Here is a 22,617-nt window from a genome sequence, read left to right as displayed (position 1 = left end):
TACTGTACAGAAATCACAAACTTTAATACAAGTTATCATGTTCTCCTGCATAACTCAGACAACGTGAAGAATATACAGAACATGAATTATTGTAGATAACAGTTTCATCTTAATCTCCACCCCAATGTAAGGTGGATGTCTCACTGTCAGAGGCAGTATTTTTCACTTAGGGAATGTTGGGCCAAGTTCTAGAACATTGGGCCAGGTCCTAGAATCCATAGAAATATAATCCATATATCCTTTCTAGAGAAACAGAATATATACAATGTAATAGATATTTATATGTGTTAGGCCAGATTCTATTGTGCAGGTTCTACAATGTTAGGCCCGGTTCTAGAATGTTCAGGATCAAGATTGTCAGGCCAGGTTCTAGAATGTTAGGCCAGATTCTAGAATGTTAGGCCAGGTTCTAGAATGTTAGGCCAGGTTCTAGAATGTTAGACCAGGTTCTAGAATGTTAGGCCAGATTCTGTATGGTCTGTAGTCTATCTTGGTAGAGAGCGTGGAACAGCTGGGCTAGACTCAGAAAGGGAGCTTCACAGTTCTCCATCTCCTTCTGCAATACAGATGCCATGTTCACACACATACACACACACAGAATGAGAAACATTTTAATCATCGCTTTGTTAGAGGGTATACTGTTTTTGGACTTGGTGTTGGCACTTTGGCTCCAGAAGCCTATGAGTTTGTCTGTTGTGTCCAGGTGTGGGTGCACTCACAGCGGACGTCTCGTGGTACTGCAGCCCCTGGCTTTGGGCCCACTCCTGGGCCACCGAGGTCTCCACCTCCTTCCGCGAGGACAGGTCCGACTTGTTACCCACCAACACACCTGAACGTCACAACAACAACAAACACACACACACACACACACACACACACACACACACACACACACACACACACACACACACACACACACACACACACACACACAAAGAGCACTAAGATCAAGTACCTCCAGATACAGGGGGTCAGAGCTGAGGTGTGTGGTACCTGGGATGTGCAGACCCTGGCAGTGGGCCCTGACCCTCTCCAGCCAGCGACCACAGTTACTGAATGACAGCTCACTGCTCACGTCAAACACCAGACACAACACAGACGGCTGGCCCCACTGTAGAGGGATAGAGGGAGGGATGGGGAGAGAGGGGGTGAGAGAGGGCGAAAGAAGGGGGAGTGAAAGAGAGAGAGATCGAGAGGCGGTGATGGAGGGTGAAAGAGGGGGGTGGAAACATTGAATATTGCATTCATTTAACATTCAGCAAAAGAGAGAGGAAGAGAGAGGTATGAGAGAGGGAAGAGAGATGTGAAGAGAGAGGGATGAGCGAGGGAAGAGAGATGTGAAGAGAGAGGGAGGAGGGAAAGTCGTGAATCCTTTGTAACTTTGAAGAGTAGATAAGTAGTGGGCCTCACCAACTTCTCACATGCTTCAACAAAGGTTTCCCTCCCGGCAGAGTCAAAGATGTACAGTTCCTGAGAGGGAGAGAGAAAGAGACAGAGAAATACTGTCAATCATCACAAAGTTATTTTCAGTATGAAACAACTCCAGATTGGTGGCTTCTGTAAACAGCCTAGCTTCTAGCCAATATAGAGGGAGTGTGGGAGTCAGTCTGGGGAGCGTGTACTCACCACACTGTCGCTGGTCTCTGGGATGTTCACTGACTTCACAACCAGTTCCACTCCAGCCGTCTAGAAAACAACCACACAACAACCTAAGCCCAACCATCACACAACAGGCACAACACAACCTAAATCCAACCATCATCACGCAACAACCTACAACCAGCCATCATCACACAACCACAACGCAACCATCGTAAAACAACCACACAACAACGTAAACCCAATCATCACACAACAACGTAAACGTACTTTGACACAGGAGGAGGAAGGGTGGGTGTGTTTTAAGGCCTCACACCGCCCTAATTCTTATAGTTGATGTGTTTTTTCTCCGCTTGCCTCCGACACACAACAAGCCTTGTCACTCAAGCAGCACCGCTCCTCCCCCTCGCTGTTAGATTCACTAGACATTCTGTTCTGTTGGGTCAAATCCAGTCAACAGATTGTTCCAAACAAGAACGATGCTGCTTTCCACTTTTCTTCTTAATATAAATCATTCTATTTCTAGGATCCCAACACTCCACCCAAGTGATTTGATTTATACAGTGGATTGCGAAAGTGTTCACCCCCCCCCACCCAACCAGCAATTACATCTGCAAGACTGTTGGGGAATGTCTCTATAAGCTTGGCACATCGAGCCACTGGGATTTATGCCCATTCTTCAAGGCAAAACTGCTCCAGCTCCTTCAAGTTGGATGAGTTCCACTGGTGTACAGCAATCTTTAAGTCATACCACAGATTCTCAATTGGATTGAGGTCTGGGCTTTGACTAGGCCATTCTAAGACATTTAAATGTTCCCCTTAAACCACATGAGTCTTGCTTTAGCAGTATGCTTAAGGCCATTGTCCTGCTGGAAGGTGAACCTCCATCCCAGTCTCAAATCTCTGGAAGACTGAAACAGGTTTCCCTCAAGAATTTCTCTCTAACGCAACCCTGATCTGTACTTCTTCAAAACGTTGTCCCTGACCTAGGCCATTCCAAGACATTTAAATGTTTCCCCTTAAACCCCTCGTGTTGCTTTATCAGTATGCTTAGGGTCATTGTCCTGCTGTGTCCCAGTCTCAAACCTCTGGAAGACTGAAACAGGTTTCCCCCAAGAATTTCTCTGTATTTAGCACCATCCATCATTCCTTCAATTCTGACCAGTCTCCCAGTCCCTGCCGATGAAAAACATCCTCACAGAATGATACTGCCACCACCATGCTTCACTGTGGGGATGTTGTTCTCGGGGTGATGAGAGGTGTTGGGTTTGCGTTTTCCTTAATGGCCAAAAAGCTCAATTTTAGTCTCATCTGACCAGAGTACCTTCTTCCATATGTTTGGGGAGTCTCCCACATGCCTTTTGGTGAAGACCAAACGTGTTTGCTCATTTTCTTTCTTTAAGCAATGGCTTTTTTTTGGCCACTCTTCCGTAAAGTCCAGCTCTGTGGGGTGTACAGCTTAAAGTGGTCCTATGGACAGATACTCCAATCTCCGCTGTGGAGCTTTTACAGCTCCTTCAGGGTTACCTTTGGTCTCTTTGTTGCCTCTCTGATTAATGCCTTCCTTGCCTGGTCCGTGGGTTTTGGTGGGCGGCCCTCTATTGTCAGGTTTGTTGTGGTCCCATATTCTTTCCATTTTTTAATAATGGATTTAATGGTGCTCCGCGGGATGTTCAAAGTTTCTGATATTTTCATATAACCCAACCCTGATCTGTACTTCTCCACAACTCTGTCCCTGACCTGTTTGGAGAGCTTCTTGGTCTTCGTGGTGCCGCTTGCTTGGTGGTCTTGCAGACTCTGGGGCCTTTCAGAACAGGTGTATATATACTGAGATCATGTGACAGATCATGTGACACTAAGATTGCACAAAGGGGGACTTTATTTAACTAATTATGTGACTTCTGAAGGTAATCGGTTGCACCTGATCTTATTTAGGGGCTTCATAGCAAAGGGGGTGAATACATATGCACGCACCACTTTTCCATAAAAAAATATATACATTTATACAGTGCCTTGCGAAAGTATTCGGCCCCCTTGAACTTTGCGACCTTTTGCCACATTTCAAACATAAAGATATAAAACTGTATTCTTTTGTGAAGAATCAACAACAAGTGGGACACAATCATGAAGTGGAACGACATTTATTGGATATTTCAAACTTTTTTAACAAATCAAAAACTGAAAAATTGGGCGTGCAAGATTATTCAGCCCCTTTACTTTCAGTGCAGCAAACTCTCTCCAGAAATTCAGTGAGGATCTCTGAATGATCCAATGTTGACCTAAATGACTAATGATGATAAATACAATCCACCTGTGTGTAATCAAGTCTCCGTATAAATGCACCTGCATTGTGATAGTCTCAGAGGTCCGTTAAAAGCGCAGAGAGCATCATGAAGAAGAAGGAACACACCAGGCAGGTCCGAGATACTGTTGTGAAGAAGTTTAAAGCCGGATTTGGATACAAAAAGATTTCCCAAGCATTAAACATCCCAAGGAGCACTGTGCAAGCGATAATATTGAAATGGAAGGAGTATCAGACCACTGCAAATCTACCAAGACCTGGCCGTCCCTCTAAACTTTCAGCTCATACAAGGAGAAGACTGATCAGAGATGCAGCCAAGAGGCCCATGATTACTCTGGATGAACTGCAGAGATCTACAGCTGAGGTGGGAGACTCTGTCCATAGGACAACAATCAGTCGTATATTGCACAAATCTGGCCTTTATGGAAGAGTGGCAAGAAGAAAGCCATTTCTTAAAGATATCCATAAAAAGTGTTGTTTAAAGTTTGCCACAAGCCACCTGGGAGACACACCAAACATGTGGAAGAAGGTGCTCTGGTCAGATGAAACCAAAATGGAACTTTTTGGCAACAATGCAAAACATTATGTTTGGCGTAAAAGCAACACAGCTCATCACCCTGAACACACCATCCCCACTGTCAAACATGGTGGTGGCAGCATCATGGTTTGGGCCTGCTTTTCTTCAGCAGGGACAGGGAAGATGGTTAAAATTGATGGGAAGATGGATGGAGCCAAATACAGGACCATTCTGGAAGAAAACCTGATTGGAGTCTGCAAAAGACCTGAGATTGGGACGGAGATTTGTCTTCCAACAAGACAATGATCCAAAACATAAAGCAAAATCTACAATGGAATGGTTCAAAAATAAACATATCCAGGTGTTAGAATGGCCAAGTCAAAGTCCAGACCTGAATCCAATCGAGAATCTGTGGAAAGAACTGAAAACTGCTGTTCACAAATGCTCTCCATCCAACCTCACTGAGCTCGAGCTGTTTTGCAAGGAGGAATGGGAAAAAAATTCAGTCTCTCGATGTGCAAAACTGATAGAGACATACCCCAAGCGACTTACAGCTGTAATCGCAGCAAAAGGTGGCGCTACAAAGTATTAACTTAAGGGGGCTGAATAATTTTGCACGCCCAATTTTTCAGTTTTTGATTTGTTAAAAAAGTTTGAAATATCCAATAAATGTCGTTCCACTTCATGATTGTGTCCCACTTGTTGTTGATTCTTCACAAAAAAATACAGTTTTATATCTTTATGTTTGAAGCCTGAAATGTGGCAAAAGGTCGCAAAGTTCAAGGGGGCCGAATACTTTCGGAAGGCACTGTATTTTTAAACAAGTATATATATTTTTTTCACTTCACCAATTTGCACTAATTTGTGTATGTCCATTACATGAAATACAAATACAAATCCATTCAAATTACAGGTTGTAATGCAACAAAATAGGAAAAACGCTAAGGGGGATGAATACTTTTGTGAGGCACTGTATTGCATGTCAAATCCTAATCGTAATACTTAGTAAAAAAATCTAAATTATATTTTTTTCCCATATAGTGCAGCCCTGGTGTGTGTGTGTACTTTGACACACGACACCTATCCCATTCTATATCTGTGATAACCTTGAAGAAAAAAGGAAGGTAGTATTTTCATTTGGTCCTTTGTAGCTCAGTTAGTACTAGCAAATATATGCACGCATGACTGTAAGTCGCTTTGGATAAAAGTGTCTACTAAATGGCATATATTGATCTATCTTATATATATTATAATCACTGAAGTTCCTTTCCAAATAGCACCCTATTCCCTATATAGTGCACTATTTTTGTCCAAAGCCTTATGGGGTAGATAGGGAATAGGGTGCCAATTTGGACAATTACATTTACTTATGATACTTAAGTATATTTAAAACCAAATATTTTTAGACTGTTACTCAAGTAGTATTTTACTGGGTGACTTTCACTTTTACTTGAGTAACTTTCTATTAAGGAATCTATACTTTTACAGAAGTATGACAATTTGGTACTTTTTCCACCACTGCCAAACACTGCACTACTCACTGCTCTACTCACCTGATCCCAAGCCACGGAGCATGACTAAGTTACACACATAACACTGAAGCCCAACACACACACACACAGACAAAATGGCGCCAATAGACATGGATGCCCTTTTCCTGGCCCTTTTCCTGGCTCGTAAGCAACTTTGTAGTATTTATATATATTTTTGTGTTATTTCTTGCATTATTTGCCGAGAAGTTTTCCTGCATTATTATCTACAGCCGAAAATAACTTTTGGATATTGGATTGACGGTCACTCACCAGCATTTCCACCAAAAATACGACTTTCCTGATTGGGATCCTTTGTTCGCACCCCCCCAAGGCAAATCCAATCATCCCAGCAGCTGCTACAAGGCAACACCAACGGAGAAGAGGTGTGCGGAGTGGAATTTTGGTCCCACTCAGGAGGTATGCATATCATCCACACCTTGCGAGTATATTACTCGCTAATGTTCAGTCCATGGACAATAAAGTAGACGAGCTCAGGGCGAGGATCTCCTTCTAGAGAGACATCAGGAACTGTAACGCAGTCTGTTTCACAGAATCATAGCTCTCCAGATATACTGTCCCCATCCATACAGCCAGCTGGGTTCTCAGTACATCGCACGGACAGGAACAAAGAACTGTCCGGGGAAAAAGAAAGACGGAGGTGTATGTTTCTTGATGAACTACTCATGGTGCAATTGTGGTAACATATAGGAACTCAAGTCCTTTTGTTCCCTCGACCTGGAAGACCTCACAATCAAATGCCGACCACATTATCATCCTTGATAATTATCTTAGATCATCATCACAGCCGTGTATATTCCCCCTAAAACCGACACCACGACGCCTCTCAAGGAACTACACTGGACTTTGTGCAAACTGGAAACCGCATATCCTGAGGCCACATTTATTGTAGCAGGTACATCACTGGGGCTAAGCTGCCTGCCACCCAGGACCTCTACACCAGGCGGTGTCAGAGGAAAGAAGGTGTCAGAGGAAGGCCCTAAAAATTGTCAAAGACCCCAGCCACCCCAGTCATAGACTGTTCTCTCTACTACCGCATGGCAAGCGGTACAGGAGTGCCAGGTCTAGGACAAAAAGGCTTCTCAACAGTTTTTACCCCCAAGCCATAAGAATCCTGAACAGGTAATCAAATGGCTACCCGGACTATTTGCATTGTGTGCCCCCCCAAACCCTCTTTTTACGCTGCTGCTACAATATTTGCATTGTCACTTTAACTATACATTCATGTAAATACTAACCCAATTGGGCCAACCAACCAGTGCTCCCGCACATTGGCTAACCGGGCTATCTGCATTGTGTCCCGCCAACACCTCTTTTACACTACTACTACTCTCTGTTCATCATATATGCATAGTCACTTTAACCATATCTACATGTACATACTACCTCAATCAGCCTGACTAACGGGTGTCTGTATGTAGCCTCAATACTTTTATAGCCTTGCTACTGTGTATATCCTGTCTTTTTACTGTTGTTTTATTTCTTTACTTAACACCTTTTTTGCACTATCGGTTAGAGCCTGTAAGTAAGCATTTCACTGTAAGGTCTATTGCATTCCTGGCCGTTGTATTCGGCGCACGTGACAAATAAACTTTGATTTGATTTGAGTTCATCAGGAAGTGCATAAGTGATGTGGTTCCCACTGTGACAATTAAAACCTATCCAAACCAAAAACCATGGATAGATGGCAGCATTCGCACAAAACTGAAAGCGCGAAACACCGCATTTAACCACGGCAAGGTAACTGGGTCCAGCATGGCAAAACAGTACCTCTGTAATCAAACAGTACAAATCAAACAGTACTACAATCAAACAGGCAAAACAGTACTACAATCAAAAAATACTACAATCAAACACAAAACAGTGTCAAAAAATACTACAATCAAACAGCAAACAGTACTACAATCAAACAGGAAAAACAGTACTACAATCAAAAATACTAGTCAAACTACAAATCAAAAAATACAAAACAGTACTAGTACTACAATCAAACAGGCAAAACAGTACTACAATCAAACAATACTACAATCAAACAGGCAAAACAGTACTACAATCAAAAAATACTACAATCAAACAGGCAAAACAGTACTACAATCAAACAGTACTACAATCAAACAGGCAAAACAGTACTACAATCAAACAGTACTACAATCAAACAGTACTACAATCAAACAAAAACAGTACTACAATCAAACAGGCAAAACAGTACTACAATCAAACAGTACTACAATCAAACAGGCAAAACAGTATTACAATCAAAAAATACTACAATCAAACAGGCAAAACAGTACTACAATCAAAAAATACTACAATCAAACAGGCAAAACAGTACTAATCAAAAAAACAGTACTACAATCAAACAGGCAAAATAGTACTACAATCAAAAAATACTACAATCAAACAGGCAAAACAGTACTACAATCAAACAGTACTACAATCAAAAAATACTACAATCAAACAGGCAAAACAGTACTACAATCAAAAAATACTACAATCAAACAGGCAAAACAGTACTACAATCAAAAAATACTACAATCAAACAGGCAAAACAGTACTACAATCAAACAGGCAAAACAGTACTACACAATCAAACAAACAGGCAAAACAGTACTACAATCAAAAAGTAGGCAAAACAGTACTACAATAAAAAAATACTACAATCAAACAGGCAAAACAGTACTACAATCAAAAAATACTACAATCAAACAGGCAAAACAGTACTACAATCAAAAAATACTACAATCAAACAGGCAAAACAGTACTACAATCAAAAAATACTACAATCAAACAGGCAAAACAGTACTACAATCAAACAGGCAAAACAGTACTACAATCAAACAGGAAAAACAGTACTACAATCAAACAGTACTACTAAGCTATATGGAAATGTTTTAAGGTCATAACAAGGATCATTTTGATATTTGAATTGTAAGACCCTTTGAAGTATCAAAAAACATATATCAAGAGATGAGAGAGCAAAACAACCGACATGTACCTGTACATCCAGCTGAAGTCAGAAGTTTACATACACTTTGGTTGGAGTCATTAAAACTCCTTTCTCAACCATTCCACAATCATTTCAAACAGGCAAAACAGTTTCTTGTTAACAAAAACTATAGTTTTACTACAATCAAACAGGCAAAACAGTCGGTTACAATCAAAAATACTACAATCAAACAGGACATCTACTTTGTGCATGACACAAGTAATTTTTCCAACAATTGTTTACAGACAGATTATTTCACTGATAATTCACTGTATCAAAATTCCAGTGGGTCAGAAGATTACATACAATAAGTTCACTGTGTCTTTAAACAGCTTGGAAAATTCCAGAAAAGGCTTGTCATGGCTTTAGAAGCTTCTGATAGGCTAATTGACATCATTTAAGTCAATTGGAGGTGTACCTGTGGATGTATTTCAAGGCCTACCTTCAAACTCAGTGCCTCGTTGCTTAACATCATGGGGAAATCAAAAGAAATCAGCCAAGACCTCAGAAAAAAAAACATTGTAAACCTCCACACGTCTGGTTCATCCTTGGGAGCAATTTCCAAACGCCTGAAGGTACCACGTTCATCTGTACAAACAATAGTATGCAAGTATAAACACCATGGGACCACGTAGCCGTCATACCGCTCAGGAAGGAGAAGCGTTCTGTCTCCTAGAGTTGAATGTACTTTGGTATGAAAAGTGTAAATCAATCCCAGAACACCAGCAAAGGGCCTTGTGAAGATGCTGGAGGAAACAGGCACAATAGTATCTATATCCACAGTAAAACGAGTCCTATATCGACATAACCTGAAAGGCTGCTCAGCAAGGTAGAAGCAACTGCTCCAAAACCGCCATAAAAAAAACCCAGAGTTTGGTTTGCAACTACACATGGGGACAAAGATCGTACTTTTTGGAGAAATGTCCTTTGGTCTGATGAAACAAAAATAGAACTGTTTGGCCATAATGACCATCGTTATGTTTGGAGGAAAAAGGGGGATGCTTGCAAGCCGAAGAACACCATCCCAACCGTGAAGCATGGGGTGGCAGCATCATGTTGTGGGGGTGCTTTGCTGCAGGAGGGTCTGGTGCACTTCCCAAAATAGATGGCATCATGAGGTTGGAAAATTATGTGGATATATATATTGAAGCAATATCTCAAGACATCAAGACATCAGGAAGTTAAAGTTTGGTTGCAAATGGGTCTTCCAAATGGACAACGACCCCAAACATATCTCCAAAGTTGTGGCAAAATGGGACAACAAAGTCAAGGTATTTGAGTGGCCATCACAAAGCCCTGACCTCAAATCCTATTGAAAATTTGTGGGCAGAACTGAAAAAGCGTGCGCGAGCAAGGAGGCCTACAAACCTGACTCAGTTACACCAGCTCTGTCAGGAGAAATGGGCCAATGTATGTAAACTTCTGACCCTCTGGGAATGTGATGAAAGAAATAAAAGCATTCTCTCAACTATTATTCTGACATTTCACATTTTTAAAATAAAGTGATGATCCTAACTGACCTAAGACAGGGAATTTTTACTCAGATTAAATGTCAAGAATTGTGAAAAACTGAGTTTAAATGTATTTGGCTAACATGTATGTACACTTCCAACTTCAACTGTACAGTCGTGGCCAAAAGTTTTGAGAATGACACAAATATTAATTTTCAAAGTCTGCTGCCTCATTTTGAATGATGGCAATTTGCATATACTCCAGCATGTTATGAAGAGTGATCAGACGAATTGCAATTAATTGCAAAGTCCCTCTTTGCCATGCAAATGAGCTGAATCCCCCCCAAAACATTTCCACTGCATTTCAGCCCTGCCACAAAAGGACCAGCTGACATCATGTCAGTGATTCTCTCGTTAACACAGGTGTGAGTGTTGACGAGGACAAGGCTGGAGATCACTCTGTCATACTGATTGAGTTCAAATATCAGACTGGAAGCTTCAAAAGGAGGGTGGTGCTTGGAATCATTGTTCTTCCTCTGTCAACCATGGTTACCTGCAAGGAAACACATGCCATCATCATTGCTTTGCACAAAAAGGGCTTCACAGGCAAGGATATTGCTGACAGTAAGATTGCACCTAAGTCAACCATTTATCGGATCATCAAGAATTTCAAGGAGAGCGATTCAATTGTTGTTAAGAAGGCTTCCGGGCGCCCAAGAATGTCCAGCAGTCTCCCGGGTGGCGCAGTGGTTAAGGGCGCTGTACTGCAGCGCCAGCTGTGCCATCAGAGAGTCTGGGTTCGCGCCCAGGCTCTGTCGTAACCGGCCGCGACCGGGAGGTCCATGGGGCGACGCACAATTGGCCTAGCGTCGTCCGGGTTAGGGAGGGCTTGTCGGTAGGGATGTCCTTGTCTCATCGCGCACCAGCGACTCCTGTGGCGGGCCGGGCGCAGTGCGCGCTAACCAAGGTTGCCAGGTGCACGGTGTTTCCTCCGAAACATTGGTGCGGCTGGCTTCCGGGTTGGATGCGCGCTGTGTTAAGAAGCAGTGCGGCTAGGTTGGGTTGTGTATCGGAGGACACATGACTTTCAACCTTCGTCTCTCCCGAGCTTGTACGGGAGATGTAGCGATGAGACAAGATAGTAGCTACTACAACAATTGGACACCACGAAAAAGGGGTAAAAATTCAAAAAAAAAAAAAAAAAAAAAGAATGTCCAGCAAGCGTCAGGACCGTCTCTTGAAGTTGATTCAGCTGCGGGATCGGGGCACCACCAGTACAGAGCTTGCTCAGGAATGGCAGCAGGCAGGTGTGAGTGCAGTGAGGCGAAGACTTTTGGAGGATGGCCTGGCGTCAAGAAGGGCAGCAAAGAAGCCACTTCTCTCCAGGAAAAACATCAGGGACAGACTGATATTCTACAAAAGGTACAGGGATGGGACTGCTGAGGACTGGGGTAAAGTCATTTTCTCTGATGAATCCCCATTCCGATTGTTTGTGGCATCCCGAAAAAAGCTTGTCCGGAGAAGACAAGGTGAGCGCTACCATCAGTCCTGTGTCATGCCAACAGTAAAGCATCCTGAGCATCCGATATTTTGGGTCCATGGCCAGGAAACTCCCCAGACCTTAATCCCATTGAGAACTTGTGGTCAATCCTCAAGAGGCTGGTGGACAAACAAAACCCCACAAATTCTGACAAACTCCAAGCATTGATTATGCAAGAATGGGCTGTCATTAGTCAGGATGTGGCCCAGAAGTTAATTGACAGCATGCCAGGGCGGATTGCAGAGTTCTTGAAAAAGAAGGGTCAACACTGCAAATATTGAGTCTTTGCGTCAACTTCATGTAATTGTCAATAAAAGCCTTTGACACTTATGAAATGCTTGTAATTATACTTCAGTATTCCATAGTAACATCTGACAAAAATATCTAAAAACACTGAAGCAGCAAACTTTGTGGAAATTAATATTTGTGTCATTCTCAAAACTTTTGGCCATGACTGTGTATACGACATATTCTATCCTACATATTCTACATATATACAACACATTCTATTGAGATACTGTCCATGTCTATACATCCCATCATATACATCTATATTTATATTCCGGACTCTGGCATTGCTCATCCTAATATTTCTATATTTCTTAATGACATTATTTTACTTCAGATTGTGTGTATTGTTTTATAATGCCAGATATTACTTCACTGTTGTTGCTAGGAACATAAGCATTTCACTATACCCGCAATAACATCTGCTACATATGTGTATGTTACCAATACAATTTGATTTGTGTGCAAGACTGCAGCCCACCGCCACACACACACACACACACACACAAAAGACTGCATCCAACTGCGCACGCACGCCCACACACTCTTCCTCGGCGATATTCCAACCAGCTAATACGGAGACGGAGTAATGAGCTGATGTGATGCATCATGGGAATTGGGAAGGCTCTCTCTCAGTGGAATGTCAATGAGAGCCTGTGCAGAATACATAAAGCTTGGTTGGGTGTGTTGTGAATTGTGTGTGTGTGTGTGTGTGAGTGAGTGAGTGAGTGAGTGAGTGAGTGAGTGAGTGAGTGAGTGAGTGAGTGAGTGAGACTGTCCGGAATAAATTGCGGATCAGATTGGTCGGTAGGTAACCTAACAGGCCGTCTGACATTTGAGAGGAAGAGAACGTGAGGAGAATGGAATGGCTGCGGACCGGATGCTGCTTCCTGTCTGTCTGTCTGTCTGCCTATAACCTTTAGTCCAACAGACTGAACCCAGTTAGTTGGAGTCTGGGTAACATTCACATGCTGTGTGTGCGTGCATGTGTGTTGTATCATAATAATGTTCCCCAATGTGATCTCTCCACTTTGACGGAGCTGTAGTGGAGCGGGTCGAGAGCTTCAAGTTTCTTAGTGTCCACATCACTAATGAATTACCATGTTCCACACAGCCGTGAAGAGGGCACGACAGTGCATCTTCCCCCTCAGGAGGCAGAAAAGATTTGGCATGAGCCCTCAGATCCTCAAAACGTTATACAGCTGCACCATTGAGAGCATCTTGACTGGCTGCATTACCGCTTGGTATGGCAAATGCAGCGACCTGGAACGCAAATCACTACAGAGGGTGGTGCGGACAGCCCAGTACATCACTGGTGCCAAGCTCCCTGCCATCCAGGACCTCTATATCAGGCAGTGTCAGAGAAAGGCCTGGAAAATTGTCAGACTTCAACCACCCATGCCATAGACTGTTCAATCTGACACTGTCCAGCAAATGGTACCGGAGCATCGGCTACAGCTTCTAACCCCTAAATAGACATCAGACTCCAAAACAGTTAATTAAATGGTTACCCAGACTATCTGCACTGAACCTATCTGCACTGACTTTATGCACACTACTAAACTGTATATGAGTATTTCCATAAAAAATGGAATGCTATGTGTGACTTTGGGATCAACATTTCAAAATGGTTTGAAACAAAAATTTTAATCATTTTTATGCAGTTCCACATGTGTACTTAGAGGAATATATGCAAATTGTCCCATATGTCCACTTACAACAACATAGGTGTCATGGCGTTGCCCTCTTTGGGTACAGCGAGCACCATCTCCCTCTCTCTGTCTCCTACACTCAGGCTGCTACGACCTCACGTCGTAAATTCCTGGAGGAGATTATCTCCTCATGGCCACAGTATAGAGAGAGAGTGAGATTTCTTAGAGAGAACAAAGGAATTTCTTCCACCTCACAGAACTTGAGGTCCGAACAACATTTATGTTCTGGGGAATTGTATAAAAAAATCGGTGAAGAATACAGCTACGAATTTATCTGTTTGGTACAATTTTGTGAAACTCATGGGAGACAATACGGCCACATAACCATAATGCTGTTTATACAATAGCCTCAGATATGAGGCTTACATCTAATTGTTGTATAAGATGAATGAGTGAGGATGATACTGTTTGCGAAATTGTGTAATGGGATTTTGGACTGTTTAATGAAGGAAACTCCAATTCCCTTTGGAGTTTAACTAAATCAGAGGACCGCCCATGAGCACAGTTATGGTCTGGCGTCCTGGGACAGGCCCCTTTCTGCTCCCGAATAAAACCCCCACCGTGAGAATTTCTCAACAGACCATGTTTCTCTCAATTACGAGAGGACAAAGGTTGCAGACCAGCTTACCTCGATAACGAGAGGGCCAAGGTTTGAGACCAGACTGCTGAAACTTTTAACCATCCCACGTGGTTGAACTCTTAGACTATCGATACCGTCAGAATAAGAACAACTCTTTGATATGAATTACTAGTCTGCAGCTAGGAATTCGGTGTCATTGAACGCAAAGACTGACAACCGCCGAAACATCTATTCTATAACGACATGAATGAATGCCACTTTGAACTATCCATTCTAACCTCGACAGAGAGAGAGAGAGAGAGGACGGACAGACTCTCCAACAGAAACTAACTTTTCAACAGAGATCCCGACGACACACTGAGCGTAAATATATATTGATTGCAATTATTCCCGAATGAGTGAGCGTTCATGTGCGAAGGATTAGCATTTCAATTGTTATAATGATCAACTTTGTAGTGTCTCATCTCAGTTGACCCCCACTTCCCTTTGTGTCCACCAAGCCGCAATACCGGTTTATCCCTCTAGGGAAACGCCGTTATCATTTCCTTGTAACTATCTACTGTTTGTTTATGCATTTCTGTGAATTACTTAGTAATGAATCAATTATTTAAGACAATTGATGTATGGATGACTCATAGTGAAGACTGCGTTCGTGCAGATAACCAACAATTTACGACGTTTGGAATGAGACTAACGTGAGGTAAAGAAGAATTCATTAATCAGAAGACTATTGATCAGATATGAAAATATCTGAAAGTTATATTAGGAAAATTCTAACTTTATAATCTGAATATTTTCCTTGGTGCCCCTAGTACTTCCTAGTTAATTACAGTTACATGATGAATCAGTTTAATGGCGTAATAATAATTACAGAGAGTTATTTGATAAAGATGAATCTTCAGTTTAATGATGCCAAAGACACGACATAGGCCTAGGACTATTCATCCTTTAAGCAGGGTTCATACAGACATTGACAAGTCAAATTCAACTCGTTTTAGGGAATTGTTATACAATTGTGCGGCAGGTAGCCGATCGGATAAGAGCATTTGGCCAGTAACCGAAAGGTTGCTGGTTTGAATCCCGAGCCGACTAAACAAAATATCTGTCGATGTGCCCTTGAGCAAGGCACTTAAACCTAATCGTTCCTGTAAGTCGCTCTGGATAAGAGCGTCTGCTAAATTACTCAAATGCAATCATTTTGATTTATGTACATATAGGGCTTAGTATAGATCTACCATTCCAGTGTTTTACTTGCTATATTGTATTTACTTTGCCATCATGGCCTTTTTTTGCCTTTACCTCCCTTATCTCACCTCACTTGCTCACATTGTATATAGACTTATTTTTCTACTATATTATTGACTGTTTGTTTGTTTTACTCCATGTGTAACTCTGTGTTGTTGTATGTGTCGAACTGCTTTGCTTTATCTTGGCCAGGTCAAAATTGTAAATGAGAACTTGTTCTCAACTTGCCTACCTGGTTAAATAAAGGTGAAATAAAATAAATATTGTGAAAGAGCCACTAGGCTATGTAATTTGTTGTCATTATATCCAGAGTAATTCATAGGAATAGAGTTGGGTGTTGCGCAATCGCCTATCCTACACAATTAGGCACAGTAAGGGTCCAGTTCGAGACACGAAAACACAAACTCATTACCTTGATGCTTTCTCTGTTAAATCTAACGAGGTCCTGCTGTAAATCAGGCAGACTACAAAACTACAACAGACGAGCAACATTGATTCGCTATAGGGATAATAGATCCAATGTGAATCCAGACACAACTGTCTTCACCGGAGTAAGGAATGAGACACCAAAACATTCTGTACATTCCTCAGGAACACCTTTTTTTCAGCACCTGGGTTGTTGTAGCATGGCATAGGCTATCACAACAGCTGTTCATCACCTGGGCTGTTGTAGCATGGCATAGGCTATCACAACAGCTGTTCATCACCTGGGCTGTTGTAGCATGGCATAGGCTATCACAACAGCTGTTCATCACCTGGGCTGTTGTAGCATGGCATAGGCTATCACAACAGCTGTTCATCACCTGGGCTGTTGTAGCATGGCATAGGCTATCACAACAGCTGTTCATCACCTGGGCTGTTGTAGCATGGCATAGGCTATCACAACAGCTGTTCATCACCTGGGCTGTTGTAGCATGGCATAGGCTATCACAACAGCTGTTCATCACCTGGGCTGTTGTAGCATGGCATAGGCTATCACAACAGCTGTTCATCACCTGGGCTGTTGTAGCATGGCATAGGCTATCACAACAGCTGTTCATCACCTGGGCTGTTGTAGCATGGCATAGGCTATCACAACAGCTGTTCATCACCTGGGCTGTTGTAGCATGGCATAGGCTATCACAACAGCTGTTCATCACCTGGGCTGTTGTAGCATGGCATAGGCTATCACAACAGCTGTTCATCACCTGGGCTGTTGTAGCATGGCATAGGCTATCACAACAGCTGTTCATCACCTGGGTTGTTGTAGCATGGCATAGGCTATCACAACAGCTGTTCATCACCTGGGCTGTTGTAGCATGGCATAGGCTATCACAACAGCTGTTCATCACCTGGGCTGTTGTAGCATGGCATAGGCTATCACAACAGCTGTTCATCACCTGGGCTGTTGTAGCATGGCATAGGCTATCACAACAGCTGTTCGTCACTTGACTGTCATTCGGAATATTCCTTCCTGGATCAGATGATGATGTGTGAAATGATCACGGCGTAATTAAACAGCTTATTATACATAATTATTGGAGAACCATGTTAATGACAGCCTCAATTTAGGTTTGAAGCATCAAGGTATGATCATTCTTTCAGTTAGAAGCATTCTATGTGGGATTTGTTGAGCCCATGAAAACTGTTTTCACCCTGTAACATAAGGAGACACACAATGTTATGTAGTTGCAGTGCATTTCTGAGATCACTATACAAAAAACAGTTTGACAGCCAGATCCAGGACTCTTACAGGGTTCAAGTTCAATGTCTAATTGAACTTATTAATGGTTAATACATGATATAACAACTTAGACTGCCATAAAGGCAAGGACAGAAAAGTCATGTTTTATGTCACACCATTTAGGACAAATCCATCAAGACGACAACCATGAGAAAGGGTTAAACATAGGTTTTAAATCAACTGGTGAATTGTATAGCTATGATCCCCCTTATATCTTAATGTAATGACATGAAAAACATTGTCAGATTATTACAATGACTTATCAACAGCTGTAACAACTCATCCAGTGTAGGAATTCCTCACTGGTGCCCTAGTTTACACTGGTGCCCCCCCCACACACACACACAAAGACACACACACACACACACAAAGACACACACACACTTTTACACTCATAAATTGTTGCAGCTACTATGTTATTTATTTTACTCTTATTATTATCTATCCTCATGCCTAGTCACTTTACCCATGTACATACAGTTGAAGTCAGAAGTTTACATACACTTATGTTGGAGTCATTAAAACTCATTTTTCAACCACTCCACAAATTTCTTGTTAACAAACTATAGTTTTGGCAACTATAGTTCGGTTAGGACATCTACTTTGTGCATGACAAAAGTCATTTTTCCAAAAATTGTTTACAGACAGATTATTTCACTTATAATTCAATGTATCACAATTCCAGTGACTGTGCCTTTAAACAGCTTGGAAAATTCCAGAAAATGATGTCATGTCTTTAGAAGCTTCTGATAGGCTAATTGACATCATTTGAATCAATTGGAGGTGTACCAGTGGATGTTTTTCAAGGCCTATCTTCAAACTCAGTGCCTATTTACTTGACACCAACGGACAATCAAAAGAAATCAGACAAGACCTCAGAAAATAAATTGTAGACCTCCACAAGTCTGGTTCATCCTTGGGAGCAATTTCCAAACGCCTGAAGCTATCACGTTCATCTGTACAAACAATAGTACGCAAGTATAAACACCATGGGACCACGCAGCCATCATACCACTCAGGAAGGAGATGCGTTCTGTCTCCTAGACATGAACGTACTTTGGTGCGAAAAGTGCAAATCGATCCCAAAACAGCAGCAAATGACCTTGTGAAGATGCTGGAGGAAACAGGTACAAAATTATCTATATCCACAGTAAAACGAGTCTTATATCATCATACCTGAAAGGCCGCTCAGAAAGGAAGAAGCCACTGCTCAGAAACCGCCATAAAAAAAGCCAGACTACGGTTTGCAACTGCACATGGGGACAAAGATCGTACTTTTTGGAGAAAAGTCCTCTGGTCTGATGAAACAAAAATAGAACTGTTTGGCCATAATGACCATCGTTATGTTTGGAGGAAAAAGGGGGACGCTTGCAAGCCGAAGAACACCATCCCAACCGTGAAGCACGTGGGTGGCAGCATCATGTTGTGGGGGTGCTTTGCTGCAGGAGGGACTGGTGCACATCACAAAATAGATGGCATCATGAGGTAGGAAAATGATGTGGATATATTGAAGCAACATCTCAAGACATCAGTCAGGAAGTTAAAGCTTGGTCGCAAATGGGTCTTCCAAATGGACAATGACCCCAAGCATACATCCAAAGTTGTGGCAAAATGGCTTAAGGACAACAAAGTCAAGGTATTGGAGTGGCCATCACGAAGCCCTGACCTCAAATCCTATAGAAAATATGTGGGCAGAACTGAAAAAGTGTGTGCGAGCAAGGAGGCCTACAAACCTGACTAAGTTACACCAGCTCTGTCAGGAGAAATGGGCCAAAATTCACCCAACTTACTGTGGGAAGCTTGTGGAAGGCTACCCAAAACATTTGACCCAAGTTAAACAATTTAAAGGCAATGCTACCAAATACTAATTGAGTGTATGTAAACTTCTGAACCACTGGGAATGTGATGAAAGAAATAAAAGCTGAAATAGATCATTCTCTCTACTATTATTCTGAGATTTCACATTTTGTAAATAAAGTGGTGATCCTAACTGACCTAAGACAGGGAATTTTTTGCAAGGATTACATTTTAGGAATTGTGAAAAACTGAGTTTAAATGTATTTGGCTAAGGTGTATGTAAACCGACTTCAGCTGTATCTACCTCAAATACCTGGTACCTCTGCACATTGATCTGGTACTAATACTCCCTGTATAGAACTCCATTCTAGTGGATTTAACTCCTTGTGTTACTATTATTATTACATTGTATTTCACTTCTTTTTTTTTTACTCTGCATCATTGGGATGAGCATTTCACAGTAAAGTCTACAAAAGTTGTATTCGGCGCATGTGACAAATAGAATGTGATTTGATTTGTCTCTGTTCACTTACACCGGTGTGTCACAACGCACACACTGACACCAGTGCGTTGTTGTTATGCAGTGTGTGTGGTCAATGAGTCATGTCATAGCTGACAACCCATCATTTCTGCAGACATCATTGAATCATAATTCTGAGCAGATATTTAACAGTTTTTGGAATATCAACACAGTTCTTCCATTAAATGTGTTTTGGTAAAATGTTCAGTGCATATTGTTAAAAGTAGTCCTTGTGCATAGAGTTGTATGATTTGTTAAACTTTGAAATCAATGTTTTTTGTTTGGCATACATTTTAAGTGAAGAATCTGAGTTGGCAAGAGCACAAACAAACAGTTCTGGGAGACCAGAGAGGCCAGTGTGTGTGTGTGTGTCAAAGTTATTTTCTCACCATACTGTAGTTCTTCTGGAAGTGTGCACCATCACTCCGGAACATCTGAGAGAGAGCACTTTTCCCCACTGCTGGATCTCCTGAAGAGGGGAAGGGTGGCGAGAGAGAGACAGAGAGAGACAGAGATAGTCAGAGAGACAGAGAGAGAGATAGAGATAGTCAGAGAGACAGAGAGATGAACAAACACCATTGTAAATACAACCTATATTTATTTATTTTCCCTTTTGTACTTGAACTATTTGCACATCATTTCAACACTGTATTTAGACATAATATGACATTTGACATGGAATTTTCATAAGTGTAATGTTTACTGTAAATGTTTTATTGTTTATTTAACTTTTGTTTATGATCTATTTCACTTGCTTTGGCAATGGAAATATGTTTCCCATGACAATAAAGCCCCTTGAATTTAAATCGAATTGATAGACTTACATACGTCTCTTCCATGTTTACCCTACTCAAACGTGTAATCCTAGAGTTATGTAACTTGCAAATGCTTGTAAAACTGTGAGCTATCTAGGGCCTTTTCTAATTTAGCTAGTTAGCTACTCTGTCCTATCCAAAGTTTTGCAAGCTAGCCTAACTCTCAGCTACTTTCTTTACAGTACAGACGTTGTCATTCCCAAATCAACTTCTTAGCAACGAATACATTTCTAAATCTTACCTACAAGAAGGCACCTTGCTCTTAATTTCACCATGGCAGCGTACAAACAAATAAATATATTAGCAGAATCTTCAAAACTGCTTTGTTTTTAATTTTACGCTACAGAATCTTCCTTCCGCCTCGGCAACATGGACACGACGCGTTTCCTAGCAACCTGAGCAGAAACGCTCTCACTGATCCAACCAACAAGCACGTATCGATATCTGCGCTGTCATTGGCCAGCTGTGTTAACGTAAGAGAGTTGACGTCAACTTGAGCCCAACGTGACTGTTCCCTTAATTACCGCTAGATGGAAGCGTTCATTGACTGTAGACCATTATTCTAGCAATTAGCCTACTGAATTTTATTCCCTTGTTAGAGCCAGTAAAGTATTAAGAATTGTTTTATGTACTGCCTCAGTGATATTTTCAATGGAACATGCATCCCATCTTTTCGAATAGCTAATCAACATAATTTGAATACACACAGGTATATTCATATCTATAAAATATGCAATGCTTGACAGGCCATCATTTCTATCATAGTTTTCTATAGTAGGTAGGCCTAAATTCTATCTCCTAAATGCCCTCCCTGTTGTGTCCTAAGATTATTAGAAATGAAAATTAAGTCTTCCCCCTCAACACAGTTTTCCCTCATTTTTTTTGTCCCCTTACACTGTGTATAAGACAGTAGTTTTAGAATTGTTAGTTAGATTACTTGTTGGTTATCACTGCATTGTCGGAACTAGAAGCACAAGCATTTCGCTACACTCGCATTAACATCTACTAACCATGTGTATGTGACAAATAAAATTTGATTTGATTTGAGGGAGATGATGAAGGCTACACACCGCTTTCGGACATTGTTTTCATCCTCAGGCGCAAGGTGGAGCTCAGCTGCCTTTGAACTCATAAAGGTAACCAGGGTACGGTTTGGGACTGAGGTATCCATCTATTGGCCCTTTGAGTACATCAACATTTGCCAGTGGATTCAGCACCCTGCTGGTCACAGACTTGATCAGGCTAACCAAGCTGTCAAGTAGCTTAAGAGGATCTACTTGCTCTCACCCAGCACTACTGTACCTCACCCAGCACTACTGTACCTCACCCAGCACTACTGTACCTCACCCAGCACTGACTTCAAAAAAGTCAGATACAATATGTTTTGAGGATCACTGTACATGGAGTATAAAACCTCAGTCATGTAGCAGTGTTCACTGGACTTGGTGACTGCGAAATGCAGTCTAATCTCCTCCTACTGGTCCAAAATGCGTGAAACCACAGATTCAATGGAGAGCCAACGTGTGGCACACACCTTGGTTGTCTGTAAAGGTTTCTCCCCACAGTAGATGGTCTCATATATGGCCTTGTAGGCCTCCCTGCGCTTTGGAGACACTGAAAACCAGTTATAAGTCTCTGGTACCAAGTACTCCACACTACGGGGGATGGTGTCATTGGAAGCCTGACTTACAGCAAGCTGCAGAGTGTGGCACACACAGCGAATAAGAACCAGATATTTGAGGCCATACTCCTCCTTCAGCACTTTATGGACCCCATTGTTAATCCCCGTCATAACAGAGGCATTGTCAGTCCCTACCCCAGGAGTTTCTCTTTAAGATAACACTGAGGAAAGCCACAACAGCACGGGCTATAGATTTGGCATCTCCTCCCTCCAACTCAACAAGCCCCAGAAATGTTGATACAATTGTCTGCTTGGTGTCACTAAAGTACCTTATCACAACTCCCAGGTACTTAGAAACACGTACATCCGTG

At 41.9% G+C, this 22,617-nt stretch overlaps 1 protein-coding gene across 1 annotated transcript; it reads right to left on the bottom strand.

The window, feature by feature from the left end:
- Window positions 1-21,012, bottom strand: ift27 (intraflagellar transport 27 homolog (Chlamydomonas)). The gene is made up of 7 exons (XM_065001193.1): window positions 20,867-21,012; window positions 20,200-20,279; window positions 1,627-1,686; window positions 1,411-1,470; window positions 994-1,111; window positions 720-829; window positions 1-556 (listed from the first exon to the last, which is right to left on the bottom strand). Exons 1-7 carry the CDS (start codon window positions 20,898-20,900, stop codon window positions 458-460), a joined length of 561 nt encoding a protein of 186 aa, XP_064857265.1. The 5' UTR covers window positions 20,901-21,012; the 3' UTR covers window positions 1-457.
- Window positions 21,013-22,617: the final 1,605 nt, after the last annotated feature.

Source organism: Oncorhynchus nerka, linkage group LG15, assembly GCF_034236695.1.
Source record: "Oncorhynchus nerka isolate Pitt River linkage group LG15, Oner_Uvic_2.0, whole genome shotgun sequence".
NCBI classification, from domain to species: Eukaryota; Metazoa; Chordata; class Actinopteri; order Salmoniformes; family Salmonidae; genus Oncorhynchus; species Oncorhynchus nerka.
This window is presented reverse-complemented; position numbering and strand designations above follow the sequence as displayed.